The sequence below is a fragment of the Castor canadensis genome, chromosome 10, assembly GCF_047511655.1.
Source record: "Castor canadensis chromosome 10, mCasCan1.hap1v2, whole genome shotgun sequence".
NCBI classification, from domain to species: Eukaryota; Metazoa; Chordata; class Mammalia; order Rodentia; family Castoridae; genus Castor; species Castor canadensis.
The window spans coordinates 77,529,909-77,546,529 of record NC_133395.1 but is presented as its reverse complement, the minus strand read 5'-3'; the positions used below and the strand labels follow the sequence as shown (position 1 = coordinate 77,546,529).

At 49.1% G+C, this 16,621-nt stretch overlaps 1 protein-coding gene across 1 annotated transcript; it reads left to right on the top strand.

The window, feature by feature from the left end:
• The first annotated feature begins 8,439 nt into the window (after positions 1–8,439).
• Pdx1 (pancreatic and duodenal homeobox 1) lies at positions 8,440–14,021 on the top strand. The gene is made up of 2 exons (XM_020176829.2): positions 8,440–8,946; positions 12,500–14,021. The coding sequence occupies exons 1-2, from the start codon at positions 8,541–8,543 to the stop codon at positions 12,943–12,945; spliced, it is 852 nt and encodes a 283-aa protein (XP_020032418.1). The 5' UTR covers positions 8,440–8,540; the 3' UTR covers positions 12,946–14,021.
• The last annotated feature ends 2,600 nt before the right edge of the window (positions 14,022–16,621 follow it).

Here is a 16,621-nt window from a genome sequence, read left to right as displayed (position 1 = left end):
CCTAAAAATAATAATGATAATCAAAGTTTTAGAGTATTACAAATGGAAGTAGTAAGATTAGTATTTTCATTAAAAATGGCATTGCAGCTTGTAGAGAAGTAGTTCACAAGGAAACACAGCAGGAGATAAAGGGGAAATTAGCATATTTCCCAATACCTTCCTTATAGAATTTCTCTAGTTATTAGATTTGAATTTGGCTACTTGCCACCTAAATACAAAAATGTAATAGTAATGTCACTCCAGTTTCTTGAGAAAAATCCAAATTCGGTGTAATTACAGGCCAGGAGACAGATTACACAGGCAGGTGAGGGTTAGAGGCCTTTGTTTGCTTTTTTGTTATCACCTGTCACAATTTGCTGGGAAGGGTAAGGAAACGGCTGGTTATCTGGATTCATGGCAATCTCTAACTCTAACTTTCAGAAACCTCAAGGTTTGACTGTGACCGTGTTGGCAGAGGCTAATAAATGGCTTTGTAAATGAAGCAGACAACATTGATTGATTACATTTTACAATACAGCGTTCATGAAAGGAGATTTTCTTCCCCTCAATTGAATTTTAGATCCGTATATGCCTCTTTCCCAAGAAAGCCAATGGAAAATCAAGTCGGTTTATATATCAGCTAGCCATAAAGTCTGGGAAACATGGATTATTTTGTTGTGTATCCATGAATATTTTGGTGATGACTTTATGCAGCTGCTTGTGTGTGGACTTAAGGACACTCTTCAAGAGGCATTAGAAGAACAATGAAATGTGAAATGGCTGTTTCTGCACCAAAAGCTCAGCATACAAGTGATGAAATTGAATGTGATTTGCTGCAGGAAAGTCAAACTTGATCTTTGCAACCCCTTGGCTTCTTCCCTTCAATTATCTGAATGAATCAGGTGACAATGATCTCTTGTGGGTGTGTAGTATTCAGATAGTTAGCTATCCACACTGGAAAAGATGACTGTCTTCAAAACAAGACGTGTTTCACGACTCTCAGACTGAATCATCAAGATTTGCAGGCAAAGAAAAACGCATGTCGCACCCAAATCAAACTGGACCTACTTTCTGCTGATTTTTACCTTATTGCTTTTTATATCTGGTGCTTGCGATGAAACTTGGGGCACAGTACAAGTTTAGCATGAGTTCTACCCCTGAGCTACACACCCTCAGCCCCTGCTATTTTTAACATGGATTGTTCAGTAGAGAATAAATTTCCTGACTCTGAAGACTCCAATGCCTGAGTTTAAGCTCAGGAGAACACAGCATGGGGAAAGTATTGATCCATTACTGCTGGAAGGAAGATCAAGTTGACTCCCCTTTTAGCCCATTGTTGAACACATTTAGTGACAACTTCCCATTTTAAGTTTTCAATATTCAAATGATTGCACAACTGTTTGACATTCTATTGGATAAAAAGAAATGATATGTATTAGATTTTAAAGAATCAAATTATTTCCCATGCTTTAAAATAACCTCTCCACAGGAGTAGAGTTTGGCGTGGTTCTACCTTAGGAACTTCCTCTAGGAACCTAACTGGGTTAGAGACATTTTGTGAAAAATAACTTACTATCCAGAAAGTTTCCCTGTTTGCAAGATAAGAAAGCCTGTTCTTCCATCCCAGCAGGCAAGGGTTGTTTAAGTTACTAGATAACGAAGTTGTTATTGATTCATTATTTTTACTCTTCCTGATTCCCTGCAGTCGGAGGGGAGTTTGTCAGATGAAAAATGATTTTTATAAAAATAAAAAAAGGAGTTGTTTTTGCTTTAACCGGCCTCCTTGTGACAGATGGGGTCTAGTGTTTTCTCGCTGCCCTTTACTCAGGAGCTAGGAGAACAAAAAGCAAATAACCAAGAAATCAGCACACTCCTAGTAATCTGAATTTCTCAGTGTTGAGCCAGAGCACTTGGAAATCAAATATTGGCTCCTCCTGGACTCCCCTTTTAGCTTATTGTTGTTAACCAGTTTAACATTCCCTTATCACATGCTCATGTGGGCAGAATTAAATGGAATTAGCTGCAAATTATATAAAATTCATTTACCTTTAAAGGAAGCTGTTTGGTCATGTTCAGAGTAGAGAGAGTATTGCATTAAGACACAAGCTAATGGTACTGCCTGGAGATGAATCAATTTGCTTTGGTTTTATTGCCTTCCTTTATTTGCCCTTATGTGTGAGCTGCTGTGGCTGAAAATGCTCAGCTCAACTTCACAGAGCCCACGTTGGACACATTAGCACCCCAATGGGAGCCCCACTGCTTCTAAAGAGGTCAGTCCACCACAGCACAATAATAACACAAGATCCAACTAATCCTTTGTAAATCCTTTGTCACATAAAGAAGGAATGGATGTGTGAAAGAAAAGGGGACCTATGAAAATGTTTGGGATTTTATGGCATGAAAATGTCCGTGTAAAGCCTCAAATAACATCTCTAGAGCTTCTATGTGCATTACTCACAAAATTTCCACATTTAAATCTCACTACAACCCTATGATCCAGAGAGAGGTTCTTTAATATCAATGTTCTATTTGTTCGTTAAAAGTATGAGTCCCTGTACAGCAAGTAAATTATAGTTTGAGAGTCTGTTGTTATTATTCTCCATTCATACTGTGCTTAAGAATGATCACGTATGTGTTTAAGATTCCAAGGGCTAGGGGTAGAGCACAGTGGTACAGCACTTGCCTAGCATGCACCAGGCCCTAGGTTCAATCATCAGTGTCACAGGAAGTAATTTTTAAAAATAATTATAATAAAATGCAGATTTCCAAGTTACCCCAATCCTCACTTACATTGTCTTCCAGTAGGTCTGGGGTGTGGCTCAGATATTTGTAATTATAAGCACAGGAGTGTTTTTTTTTTTTTTTTACCCCAGTGACTTTGATATACATGATTCATGAGTCACACTTCCAGAGACACTGCGCTATGGATCCATGTTATTTCGTTGATTACTAGGAGAGTGTATCTTTGTGGGATTTGCCTAAAGATAAATGTCCTTTAATATGTAAGTGGAGGAAGCACAGAAAATGAATGTCTTCAATGTCACTTCTCTTGGCACCTGTAAGAGATATCTACCAAAACACTCATAGGAAAATTCAATGAAGTTAAGACTACAAACAACTAGCCTTTACTTTACTGACTACAAGACATGGTTCACAGTTACCCTAGGCAGCGTAAGAGGGGGCCCTTTGTTGTGCCCTCTCAGTTGGGGATAGCTCATCAGTTTTAACACTTTTGTGTGGGTCTTGCATTTGGGGGATACACAGAGGGATCCTGCTGCCAAGGGGTTCCTATAGCTTCTCAAGATGACCAGGGTTGGACATGATTCCATTTCTGGTCCAGAAAAAGCAGGAAGGGGGCAGAATTCCAGCCCTGCTCTGACCAGAAACTAGAATGATTCCCTTCCCTCCTGTTAGTTCATGATGCCAGCTTAGCAGCTAACCTGGGACTGGAGGAACCTGGGCAAATGCAGGGGGATGGCATAGGCACTTGATTCCAGACCCTTGGCTGGGCCATCGCCTTCTGAGCTGGGATTAGCACATCTCTTCAAGTCCTTTTTTTTTTTCCCCTTCCTTCCTTTCTTTCAGTGCTGGGGACTCAAACCCAAGGCCTTGCATACACGCTGCCACTGAGCTACACCAGCAGCCTCCTTCAAAATTTGGAGGGCCTTCCTAGCTGTGGAAAGGGGGGCCTACGCCCTTCTCCACACCCATCTCTCAGGCTGGCTGGAGTGAGTGTCCTCTGGGTCCCTTCTCCTCGATCCCTGTTAAGCACAGCCCTGCTTGGAGACCTGATCTCTACATCTCTGAGTGGTGTGTCTACTCAGTGCTTCTTCCCAGGGTTCCCTAATACACCATCTCAGGCCTGCCTGTTTAGGAATAACTGTTGTTGATATGAACTTGGGGAAACAGCTCTGTAATTCTTTCAGATGCAGTAATAACAACAGTTAAATGCTCATGTGTGCATCAAAGGCTAGTTAGGGAGGACAAAGGAAAGGACCATTGAGCATCACTGAAAAGCGCTAAAAGCACTAAACATTTTACCTCATTGGATTCTCACCAAAAAAAGTTTTAAAAATATTTCTTGAATATCTACAAGTATAGCAAGATAATGTACCATGGCCAAGAGAATGGATTCTAAAGATCACCTCCGCTTGGAGCTAGACTCTATAACTTACTAACTAGATCTATGGGTCTGGACAAATAAATGACTTAACATTGTGCTGTGTCTGTTTCCTTCATTGCAAAATAGGAATAATAATATCTAGCTCATGGGATTTTTGTGAGGATAACATGTGCAAAATACTTGCAACATGCCTGCTTCCATGTGTTTGCTGTTACTATTATTTCATGCAAGGGAATGGTGCTATTATTTTCTTCTTCCAAATAAGCGCAGGAAAGCTAAGTGAAGTTATAGTCTCACCAAGGGACACACAGCTTGCAGTAGGCAGAGGCAGATTTGGAATACAGGTGTATGCAGCTCCTAAGAGCTTTCTTTGCCAAAGCCAGACATATTTCTACTGCTGAGTTTTGTCACTCAAAGAGATTGAAAACAGACATATAGAAGTAAGGGCTCTATAGGCATTTGATCAATAAGTATGGGAACCAGTAAACCATATGAAATACAGAATGGTTGCAGGAGGCAGCTGTTGGGATCCCCTCCCCCCCCACACCCCAGTTGGTCAAGTCTTCTTTGGACTGCATCAGAAACCTGGAGATAGGGAGAGGTTCCCAGGAAAACAAAGGATTAGTCACAGGAAACGTCCCGTGGGGGTAGAAAGCAAAGAAAGAGAATTTCAATGGGAGCAAAGAGCTGGTGTAGAGACTTAGATCAGAAGGGAATGTGCAGGGCTGGGGTGTCTGGAGACTGCGTATCTAGATGAAAGAACCAGAGCTGGGAGCCTGGGTAGGAACAGGCCAGAGGGGTGGGTCCAGAACTGCAGGGGGAGGAGCGAGTGCCTGGGCGGGGGAGGGGATCTCACAGCTGCTGACCTCGAATCCTTGGGACTCTGACTTCCTTTTATATTTTTCCTTTCAGCTACAAAGTGAACGGAGGGCCACAGAAGAATTTAACCAAAAGGGGACAAGGCTGGAGTCTGGGCGCCCACCGGCGGGGAGGAAGCATTAAGTGAACGGTGGAGCAAGTGAGCAGTGCACAGTGCTGGCACAGGCAGAGCGTCCCATGGCAGTGGCCCTTTCTATTCTCAGTCAGGAGAGCCAATGAAGTGGAGAATAAGAACTACCAAGTTAAATTGATTCTTAAATTGAATTTAGCTGTGCAATTGGTGAGAGATGCTGAATTGTCCAGGAAATAATTTCAACTCTCCACTTATTGCCAATAGAATTCTTTTGTCCTAGGAATCAATGGAACATCTTTGATTCAAAGTGGAAGGAAGGCCCTTTCTTCTATCACTTCCAAGGTCCTCTCCCACTTGGGTACCAGACTCAGCATTTACAAAAGTAGCAGAAAGAAGGGATGGACTGGCAGCGGGGATCAAAAATCCGTCTGCATTCTGCCCGTTGAAGGCAATGCTAATGTACACAAGTTAAACATCTATTATGAAAGATGTACGCTCATTAAATAACATATTGTTTTCCACATGGAGTTTTTCAACTCGGCGTGATTTAATTTTTATTTTCAATAGCGAATTAATTCTCAGATGAATATGCTGTAATAAATTCCACATAAATTCATTCTTGGAGTTAAGCGCAGTTTCTTTTTCTTTTATAATGGGATGCAATGACTTGATTCTCATCACCAAGCCAAATTCAGCCCTTTGTGTGCCAGTGAAACCACCGAAAAAGACTCAGCCACTTACCAAGAACAAGGTAACCTGTGTTCTCCCGGGCACAAACCGCGTCTCTGCGAAGGGAGAGGGGGAAGAGACCAGACGAGAACCTCAAATATCAGCGAAGACTATCAGGACGTCCTGCTAATAAACGACTTTTTCACTGTCCACACTATAATTGGTTTACAGCCCCTTTTGTTTATTTATCCATAAGAGCTGCTGTTAAATGGCTCGGGAAGGCGCTCGCCTAATGGCTGGGTATCGCGGCCGGGCCTGTTGGAGGCGAGGCGGCTGCAACGCGCGCAGGCGTCAGCGGGGATCAGAGCGGAAACGCATTTCACCTGTAATGGACTCAGCAGGTTTATGATAGCAGGAGCTGTATCCAGAGAAATACAAGACACTGTCCTGCTCAGCGGAGGGTTCTGTGGGGCGCGTTTTTCGTGTGGCTGTATGTGATAAAATCAACCAATCAAAAATTTTGCTAGCCTTCCCCTGGCTAAGAAGAATAATGTATGATCTTTATTTGCTGGATCCCTTCTTTAAGAAGCAGACAGAAGAAAACGCTAATCATGAAAGTGAGAGTGTGCCTCCACTGAACACCCTCAGTGCAGACAGACACACACACACACTCATCCTTCTTCCGCACGGTTTTGCTCAGCCCGGGCTACCGGGTTTTTGCCAGAGAGCACGGTGGGTGGATTTACTTTCTGCTGAGAACCTCTTTCCTTTCTGCAGGGCCGAGCAAAAATATTAAACGGAAGCAAATGAAGCATCTAAATGGAGACCAATTTACAGAAATGTGCAATTAGACGAGAAGTGCAAAGTAAACACTCTGGGGGTGGTGAGCGAGGAGAGGAGCAGGGAAGGGGGTTGGGGAGCAGGCGAGTCCTAGGAGGGGGGTGTCCAGGGGAGGAGAAAGGTGTCGATCTTTGTCCTGCAGTCCGTTCATAACAGTGTCGCCAAGTCAACCCGCGGCGACCGGGCAGATTATCTCCGAGGGTCAACACGCCCCGTCTGGGCAACCCCCTCCAGCCCTGTCTAGATCGATGTGGTCACTCGCGGCCGAGGTGATAGGGTCCTTCGCGGCTACCGCGAACAATGGACTCATTGACAGGGGCATCTAGAGATTAGGTGCGCGGATCCCAAGGCCTTTCACTCTCAGGCCCCCTATGGCCACAGGTGGCCCTTTTCCCTGAAGAAATCGCCGGAATTCTCTCCGCCTGCTGGCTTCCCTCAATCGCGAGCTACACCGCTTCCCAGCTCGCCCCGACCACTCGGTGGCCCGCTCACTTCGCCAGGCAATTGTTGAGATCACATCATCCTACCTAAGCAAGAGTCTGCAGACAAGCCCAAATTCCTAATTAGTTTTTTTCCCTTTTAAAGAAAATGAAGCGTTATTTAGAATTACGCACTCAGCCTATACTCATTTAAAACATTCGTTTCCAGTAGGAGAAAATATATTAAAATCTAAGGGCTAGATGTGAGCGTGTAGCTTAGGAGAGTCAGGTTGCAGGGATTTGCTCTTGGTTGGTTGCTTGTGGTTCATGGGGCCTTTTGCAAAGGTATCCAGTTTTTCCAAAACCCTCCATGGAGAGTGGAGGAACGTGATCTGGTTCAGGAGGACCTGGTTTCACAGTCTGGCCCGGCCGCCCAGCGATAGTGCATCAGAGATGTCGGTCCTGTTCAGGCGATAGATGGGATGGGCGAAGGGGATGGGAGATAGACCGTCCTCCACAGTGGCTCCCGCCAAAAAAAAAGTAACTCTGCTTAAGTTAGAACTCCAGGGTGCCCAGAATACCCAAAGCGTTGAAGCTACATGCAAATGTGTTTTTATTTCGTTTTCTAAACAGCCCACTCCCCCTTCTTCCATGCCTGCCTTATCACAATCACAGGCCAAAAAGTGGACGTTGTCCGCTGGCAGAATCTGGCCGGTTCTCCAGATCCGGGACAATCATCAACGATCTGGAAATCTGTGACAAGCCCCAGCTCAGCCTTTCAACCACAAGAGGAATGCTGTGCTTTGTCACATTGGGAAATTGTGTTCTGAGTTAGCAAAATGGGCTCCAATTCTTAAAATCAAAGTTAAGAACCTTCAAGTAGAAAAAAAAGTAAGCCACTGTGATTGCGTCCAGAGTTAGTTTACACTCCAGAAATACCAGGCGCACAGCCACAGACAAAACACAGTGGATGCCGGATTGTCCGTGTGAACAAGCTTCATCAACAAAATAGAAACAACACCTTCCCTCCTACAGAGCTGGATCTGCAAACTTTTTTGAAATGTATTCTCCAATAGTTAAAATCGCAACCTCAACGTATATGTATTTGTAAATTATACAAATGACCTAATAATATTTATGTACATCGTCGAAGATACAAGAAATGTTTAGAGCACGTTGAAAATGATTCCATAGATTAATAGAAGTTCCAATATTTTTGCGCGCCCCACTTTGAAGAGCACAGCCAGCTGAGCTCAACAAACTCAGCTGAGAGAGAAAATTGAAACAAATGCAGGTGCTCGCGGGTTCCTGGGCCTCGCTTCTTAAGGCAGTCGGCCAGGCCAATAATGGTCCCAGGCTGAGCCACGTGGGACACAGCAGAGCCTATGGCGTGGCGGCCAGCTTGCAGGTCCCCATCAGCCGCAGGTTCCTCCGGAGAACAGCGGAGAGCTGTCAAAGCGAGCAGGGCTTGCGCTGGGAGTGGGAGCGCCTCATCGCGCCAAGACCCGGCTGTAACTCCTTACTCCTGCTTCCTGGTCCCCAAACTTGTGCTGCAATCATGAATGGCGAGGAGCAGTACTATGCGGCCACACAGCTTTACAAGGAGCCCTGCGCGTTCCAGAGAGGACCCGTGCCTGAGTTCAGCACCAGCCCCCCTGCGTGCCTGTACATGGGTCGCCAGCCTCCACTGCCACCACCACCCCAGTTCCCTGGATCGATGGGAGCGCTGGAGCAGGGAAGCCCTCAGGATATCTCCCCATATGAGGTGCCCCCACTCGCCGACGATCCTGCAGTGGCGCACCTCCACCACCATCTCCCTGCTCAGCTTGCGCTCCCCCACCCGCCCGCCGGGCCCTTCCCGGATGGAAGGGAGCAGGGGGCCCTGGAAGAGCCCACCCGCGTTCAGCTACCTTTCCCGTGGATGAAGTCCACCAAAGCTCACGCATGGAAAGGCCAGTGGGCAGGTAAGCCTAGCTCCTTTTCTCTTTTCCGGCTGTGGGTTCAGATGTCCCTACCTCCAAGCTCTTCCCTGGGCCCTCTTCCCGGTTCTGGTTTCCAGTCGCCTTGGATAACGCAAGGTTGGAATAAACTATACCCAAGGAGCCGAGGAGGCCATCCTGCACAGGAGCGCTTTTCTGATGTATTTTGGAGCATTTTCCCCACTCAGATCTTCTCCTGGTAGCTTAAACCCCTTCTTTCCCGGTGCTCTGAGCCCTTCTTAGCCCCAGGATCTTGCTCGCACCGCACCCAGAAAGCAGAGGCCTACCCAGGCTCAGGCCTACCCTCTGGATCCTTCTCCAGCGGGATATCTGGCAGCCCACGACTCTCAGGGCTGAACACGGGCATTAAGTGAGCCGAGCAGGATCCAGGATGTCTCTTACCCTTGCCGGAGAGCGTTGGAAATCCCAGATCCTCTCACTTCCTCTGGTCCTTACTGGAGGCTTTATTAGAGAACAGATTCGCGGGGTAGATGCACAAAGGCAATAACGGAAAGGAAAACTGCATCCATCCAAGCCTGCAAAGTGTCCAGTGACCGGTACGGGGGGCGGGAGGTGGAGGAACACCGGGAAGGACTGGGGCAACGCAAGGGGCTTACCGCAAGATCGAAGGCCAGTCCTTCACCCTTGGAGCCAGGCAGCTGGAAAGGCGTCTGAGATGCTAATTCATCTTTCAAAATGTTCCAAGGGTCTCCTCGCGCTGCTCCCCAGGAAGTAAGTCTACAGAAGGAGGTCCTCACTTCCTGCCCAGCCGGTTGGGGAAGCGGGACCCCTGGGTTCCTTCGGTCCTAGGCGCCTGCTTGTAACAGGTCTGTCTCGGGGCCGGGAGGCTGAAAGTGGAGCCACCCCGGGTCCCTTTCCGCCGGGGGCTGGCTGCGAGTTCCGGTGGCCAGTGCCCGCCGCTACACAATGTTATCACTTCCGCGCCACAGCCACTTCTGGTCACACCTGCACTGCAAACAGTTGCTGTTTCTTTGCTTTTCAACTGACAGTCGCCAGCAGGGATATAGAAGCTAAGGCGGGCATCTCTGAGAATTCCCGGCTCCCTGTCTGCGGGGTCTGACCAGCGAGACCTGCCTGACACTGACCCCGGCGCAGCCAAGCAAGGCTTTGAACCGGATAAGGACAGCCGGAATCATCCCCGCTCCCGGGGTTCGCCTCTTACTAGTTCACTTTCGGGCTCAGGCAAAGCTCCTGAGGCGGGACAGGGCCCAAACCCCGCTGCAGTCGTCCCCACCTCCTGCGAAACCCCAGTGATGGCCGCGCCAGCTCCTGCCTTAGCGCCTCTTCGTACTTAGCCAGACCTCAAAGCCCGTGCCAAGGCCTCGGGGTCTGGGAAATTGAGGGGTTCATGGGAGGCGGGAACTAGGTCCCTGGACCTTGGGGTTCAGCTGGTCGTTTCGTGCTGAGGCTGCCTTCCCTGCGGGGCTCCTGGGGCTTCCCTGCGCGCTGGGGACGCGCTATCGGGGATCCCGGGCCATGGCAGCTCCGGTCCTCTGGCCTAGGAATTCCCTGGGTAAGGGCCAGGGAGGCCCTAGGGAGGACTTCGGAGATGGGTGACTTCCCTATTCTCGCCCAACCCTTGCGCTGGAGGAGCTTGGGCTCAGACGGCTCCCAGTAGCCAGGAAGTAAAACCCGAAAGGAAACCGGCAGTCTTGACAGGGTTTGGAGGGCAACCAAGGAAGGCCCCAGCTTCAGAGTGCCAACTCTGGGCTGGAAAGGCTTTTGCCAGCCTCTTCTGACCCACTTGCACGCTCAGTCGGCCCGGAAGGGACAGAAGTCACCTCTCTTTTCCGGGACCTCGCCTGCAGGACGCTGCTGTGGCCCCCGCGGTCCTGGTAGGAGCCAAACTTCAAGGGTTGGGGAACCCACCTGCCCCTGCTTTGTGAGGTTTCACGCCCCCTGGGAAGTGCGAAGTGACCAAAGGACTCTCAATCACAGTAGGACTATGAATACCGATGGCAATGGAGACGTCTAAAAACCAAGGCCTAAATGAACCGAGCCACGCTCGCGGCCTAGTCCCCAAACCTCCCTACCTGAGCTTTAGAGAAGGGCCCAAACTTGGGGGCCTTTTGACATCTTCCCTTCAATAGCCTCCGTCTCCAATCTCTATTCCTTGCCACCACTACCTGGGCCCAGGTCCTCTGAGGTAGTGGATTCCTGTAACCTCATACAGCAACTGTGGGAAGTGAGGGTCCCACCAGGGTGGAAGACCAGAGAATTTTCGGGTTGAATGAAAGAACCTTGAGTGGCCTTTTTACGTGTTCCTTTAAATCTACCTTGCCTCTTCCGGCCCGGGAAAGCATGGAGAACTTGGAGATGCTCCCCAGCGAGCTGGACTGCCACTAATTAACGTCTGGGCCACCATCTCAGCTTCTGGCGCCTCCTCTCGGTCTGGGAGGAAACCCAGAAGGTTCCATCGTGAAATGTACCCCTCGTCCTCGACATGCACACACTCTTCTTTCAGCTCCTTAAGAAATGCCCCCTACATTTGTCCTACAACAAGCCGGCTAACGCCTCTTCCTGGAGCTTTGGGACAGCATCCCGCGGCAGCGTCCGCGGCCCGGGTGCAGTCTTTATTTGGCACAAAAAATGGATGGGGACCTTGAGAAGCGCAGCGGCAAACATCAAATGTACGGGGTCGCCCTGTTGCTTCCTGAAGACCTGGGTTTAGAGCTGGGAGTCACCAGCAGTTGAAGGCTCGTTTCTACACCACTCCCTCCGCAGCTGGGCCGGTCCTCCTTCTCTTCCTCTCCGCCTCTGTCAGTATTTGGGGCGCTTGGCACCCAATCCGGGGCTCACAGCGTCCTGCCCCTGCCACAGGTGACCTTCCCCTGAACTGTATTCTCCACGCAGGGACCAGCTGAGGTTAAAACAACAATTATAGAGAATTTGCTCCCTCTCAGGTTGGGGCAGATTACAATGTAACTATATAGAGAGATAATAGATGGTCAGATATAACAAAATGTGCCACAACTTGTAATTAGCAAAGGGATTTTTCAAACTGCGTACTGATGTACGCATCATTTTAACGAAATAGTGAAGTAAGAAAATCAGCACTACAGGTGGTAAAGTTTGTCTTGAAATGTGTCAGTTATATACACGTGTAGGGGTGGTGATCTGAAATGTGTTTCTTACTGACGGTCACCGTCAGAAAGTTTGCTGCAAGTCCTGGGTTAAAGGTATTTTATTGTCTTCATAGAAAGGAGTCAGTGTAAACGTCTATTCATTTTAATCAGAATCATCCTAAAAACCAATTAAACGAACTCATTCTAGAACCACTCCTTGACAGAGCCAAGCATAGGCTCAAGGTGAGAGCCCACGCAGCTTCAGCCTCCAAAAAAGGGAAGGTCTGCGTGCACCCTGTTGAAGCTCAGGACATACGGCTGGGGTTCAGTGGCTCCAGCGGGAGCAGCGGGAGGGCTAGAAGTCCTTGCGCAGAGGCTAAAGGGATTAGGCTGCGTGGGTGGGATCTGGGCAGGGGTCCCTGGGCCACACTCACCCACTGTGTCGCCCGCAGGCGGCGCGTACGCAGCGGAGCCGGAGGAGAACAAGCGGACGCGCACGGCCTATACGCGCGCGCAGCTGCTGGAGCTGGAGAAGGAGTTCCTTTTCAACAAGTACATCTCGCGGCCACGCCGGGTGGAGCTGGCGGTAATGCTGAACTTGACCGAGAGACACATCAAGATCTGGTTCCAAAACCGCCGTATGAAGTGGAAAAAGGAAGAGGACAAGAAGCGTGGCGGCGGGACTGCGACCGGGGGTGGCGGGGGCGTGGAGCCCGAGCAGGACTGCGTTGTGACCTCGGGAGAAGAGCTGTTGGCATTGCCGCCGCCGCCACCTCCCGGAGGTGCAGTGCCACCTGGTGCCCCCGCTGCCGCCCGAGAGGGCCGCCTGCCGCCGGGCCTTAGCACGTCGCCGCAGTCCTCCAGCATCGCGCCTCGGCGGCCGCAGGAACCCCGGTGAGAGGCCGGGGTTGCACCGGGCCCAGCAGGCTTCGACCACTCGCAGAGGACGGGGAGCGGGCCTAGGACCCCAGGTGTGGACACAGGCCTGGGCAGTTGGATAGGGTAGGAACTGTGAGGCCCAACCAGCCGCCCACAGGGAGAACCCGTTCTTCCAGGCACATGTGCCAGTTTGGGCGCGGTCGGGCAGATGCTGGCAAAAGTTAGGAAAAAAGAAACATTGGTTTCCGAAATATTTGAGACCTCTTCCGGTGACCTTATCCAAATAGCGATGTCCATCCCGGCACCTATTTAGGGAAGCCAACTCTTCAAAAGACAACCGAAAATGTACAAATTGGAAGCTCCCCAACGTGAGGTGAGCGAACTGGACTGAGTTCCTTAATTTACCCAGAAACAGAGCCATTCTTAGTAATCAGGCGGCCAGATTACGTTTAAAAATAATTAAAAGGAAACTTTTGAGGCTTTAAAGAGCCAGTGAAATTGATGCCTATCAAATAGAATGAGTTCTCCTCCTAGTCCTCCTTCTTATCCATCAGTTCTCCTTTCACTCCTCCAACCAAATTCTTCATTAGCGTACATCCTTCAAGCTGCACCCGTTTCCTCTGAGGCTATCCCAGCAGGCAGGCTGGAATCTAGGGGCAGTGTAAACAAGGGTTCCTGTGTCCCCAGTTGGACCCGTGCTGCCTTGCCTGCCTGGAGATGGGTCTGGAACCCTTCAAGGGGTGAAAGATGGAGCCTGAGTGACCATTAAGCCAAAGACGTTTAGAACTTTCTATCTAGGAGTGAACTTAGTTCCTGGTCTCCGGCCAGGGAGGCTGTGCTGAAGGCAACACTGGGGACCTGGGGCACTTTGGAAACAGCTATTCACAGAGCCATATGCTTTCCATATCATTAGAAATCGTGAAAATGTATGCGATTGATGGATTTGAAAAACTGGTCATTTTCTATTAAAGTTTTTAAATTATCTGACACTTCTTTAACAGGTCTGTAGTTTCCAGGTCAGTTGCTCCTTGCAAGGTGTTCTCCTTGTGTTCAGGTTATGTTTATGGAAAATGCCTAATAAAATGGATAACCTAAGAAGCAATGAAAGCGAATTCTCCTCGCTTTATTTATTATTGCTATTATTGTTGTTGTTGCTATTGGGGGCACTCAGTTTGAACTCAGGGCCTCAGCTTGAGCCACTATTCCGCCAGCCCTCTTTGCTTTGTTTCAAACCTTTCCTACTGTGTGATCATTCCAATTGATTTTTAAAATTAATCTAGAATTTTTGAGTATTAAGCAGAGTAAAGCAGGTAATTAGGAAACATGACACTTAGGTTTTGAGTTTAGCAGGGTATGACAGGTGGATTTTCCATTTTTATCTTATTTTTAAGTCTGTTCTTGAGATGGCTTTCTCAAGCACTATAGGCGAGAGCATTGGGGTCAGAGTTTGAACTTCAGGTGTCTAACATTGAATGGAACCAGAGCCAAGAGCAGCCCCACTAGGCAGTCAGGGAGACATCCAGGACCCTGGCAGACCTCCGCTTCCCCCTCTCCGTCCCCCAAGAGCTGCCAGATGGGGCGAGGGCCTTTTCAGTGGCTCTTCCAAAGAAAGTGTTGTTTTGGATGAGTGTCCACCCCAGAGACCCAGGGCTAGGAGTGTCTTTTGTCCTGTCCAACTATACCTGGATTTCGCTGGCTTCCAACTCCTGGGGCCACCCTACTTCTCCTGGTCACAGTTCTCCAATGGGCACTTCAGCCTTGGCTGATGCCTGAAGGCACCCCGAGTGCTCCCACAGTTCCCAGCCTGGGCTTCACTTCTTGGAGTTGCTACTTTTATTTTCTTTTACAAAAAGAGACACTAGAAGTTTTTATTTTTGCTTTGCTTTGTTTTCTTAGAGAAATTGAGTATGAACCTGTTGGAAGAAAGTCCTCAGAATCAGAAAGGAGAACTTTCTCATCAGTGTGACCATGTCTTTTCCAGGCGACCTCTCCACACCTCTCTGGGATCTGGGTGTCACAAATCTGCATTGGAGTCCTGACAGAATTGTTCAAGCTCCCTGCGCTTTGGTTTCCTCCTTTGTAAAAGTGGAGGCAAATTTTGTACTACCTGATAGAGTAGCTGTGAGGTTTAATTCAAAGAATACAAAAGCGCTTAATTCATATCTAGAAAATTGTTGTCCCTCTACAATTATGCTATTTTTTTAAATGACCATCGTCACCATTTTCAAAAGCAATCAGGGCGCTGCAGATGTGGCGCTCCTCCAGTCTCTGCCAGTCCCAGGAGCGAACCATCTCTTTTGGCAAACCTTCACACTTTCGCTGTTGATCTGATTATTTTTAATTTATTATGTTTTTAAATTACCATACGTTTAATAATACAAGGGGGTTCGTTGTAATAACTCCATACATGCATATAGCGCATATTGAACAAGCCCCTCTGCCATCTTTCCCCCTTCCTCGTCCCAGTCTCGTTCTTGATCTTATACCCACATCTTTGCTAAGCACTTCCTAGTTTTATGACGGCTCCTCGTAAATAAACTCCTTTGCTTCCCACAGCAACCTTCACTAGGTGAGTCTTGCTAAAGCTCTGCTGCTGGGTGGGTGAAGGCTCCTGTCCTTGTGATCCATGGAGGTTTTAAGGCCCCCGGACCCAACCCGTTGCTCTTGGAGAGGCTCGGGTCCTAGTAGCTGGCCGTTTGGCGTCTTCTGCGCGGTTTCGGGTTCGCAATGGGAGGAGAAGAAGCCCAGGCCGCTGGCAGGTAGTTTTTGGCAGCCCAGTGTTGACTGACTCACGCCGGATCACCTAGCGATGGGCCAGCTTTTCGGAAAGCGCCTCTTGGGCACTCTCAGCCTGGTAGAGACTGGGGTCTCCGGAATGTGGCTCTTTCTCGGCGCTCTCTAGTCTCATAGTCCAGGGTTTGGATTCCAGCTGTCATTGACTCATTTAATTTCGTCCTTGGAATGGGCTCATGATGAAGATGAAATTAGGCGCTCTGAGGAACTTAGGATGGGGCTGGCGCAGTCTCCTGTACATGCGGCGGGGGTGGCGGGAGTGATGGTTTTACCAGCAGAGGTAGAGGCTGGCCTTCCTGAGAGGCCTACGGAGGCCGCGGAGCCCGCGGACCCCGACTGGCCAAACAGTACTCAAAGAGTATGAAAGAGACACAGGTTCCACCGAGCGCGCCACTCAGGGCTCCACCCGAACAACACAAGCAGGACCAGGACTTAGTCCAGACCCCTCAGGCAGCAGGACTAGCCAGCGGTAATAGATACCCGGCCAGCGGTGTCCTCGAGGCGACCCGCGCGGTGCTCGACTTGTGTACCTCGAACTCTAAGCGTCCTTCCCTGGCCGACGTCAACCTCCCTCTGCTCTTCAGAATTGGCGAGCTCCTTTCATATAACGAACACATACCCGTGGCCTTGAAAAGTTCTCGGGACGCGGGAAAAGTCGCCTTCCGAGCAGAGGAAGAGCAAGGCTCCTGCAAACGCAGCGCACAGTGCGCGCAAGTGCGCGCCGGCTCCGCGTGTGAGCTTTGTACCCAGGCGACAGCCGGGCTCTCTTCACAGTGCCCAGAAACCCAAGAGCTCATCCGCCTGCACCTCCGCGCCCCTCTATTCCTCAGAAATTGCCTGCGCAGGGGCTCAAGCCCCGCCATTCCTCTCGTGATCTTCAGCTGTATGGCGAGGCACGTTCG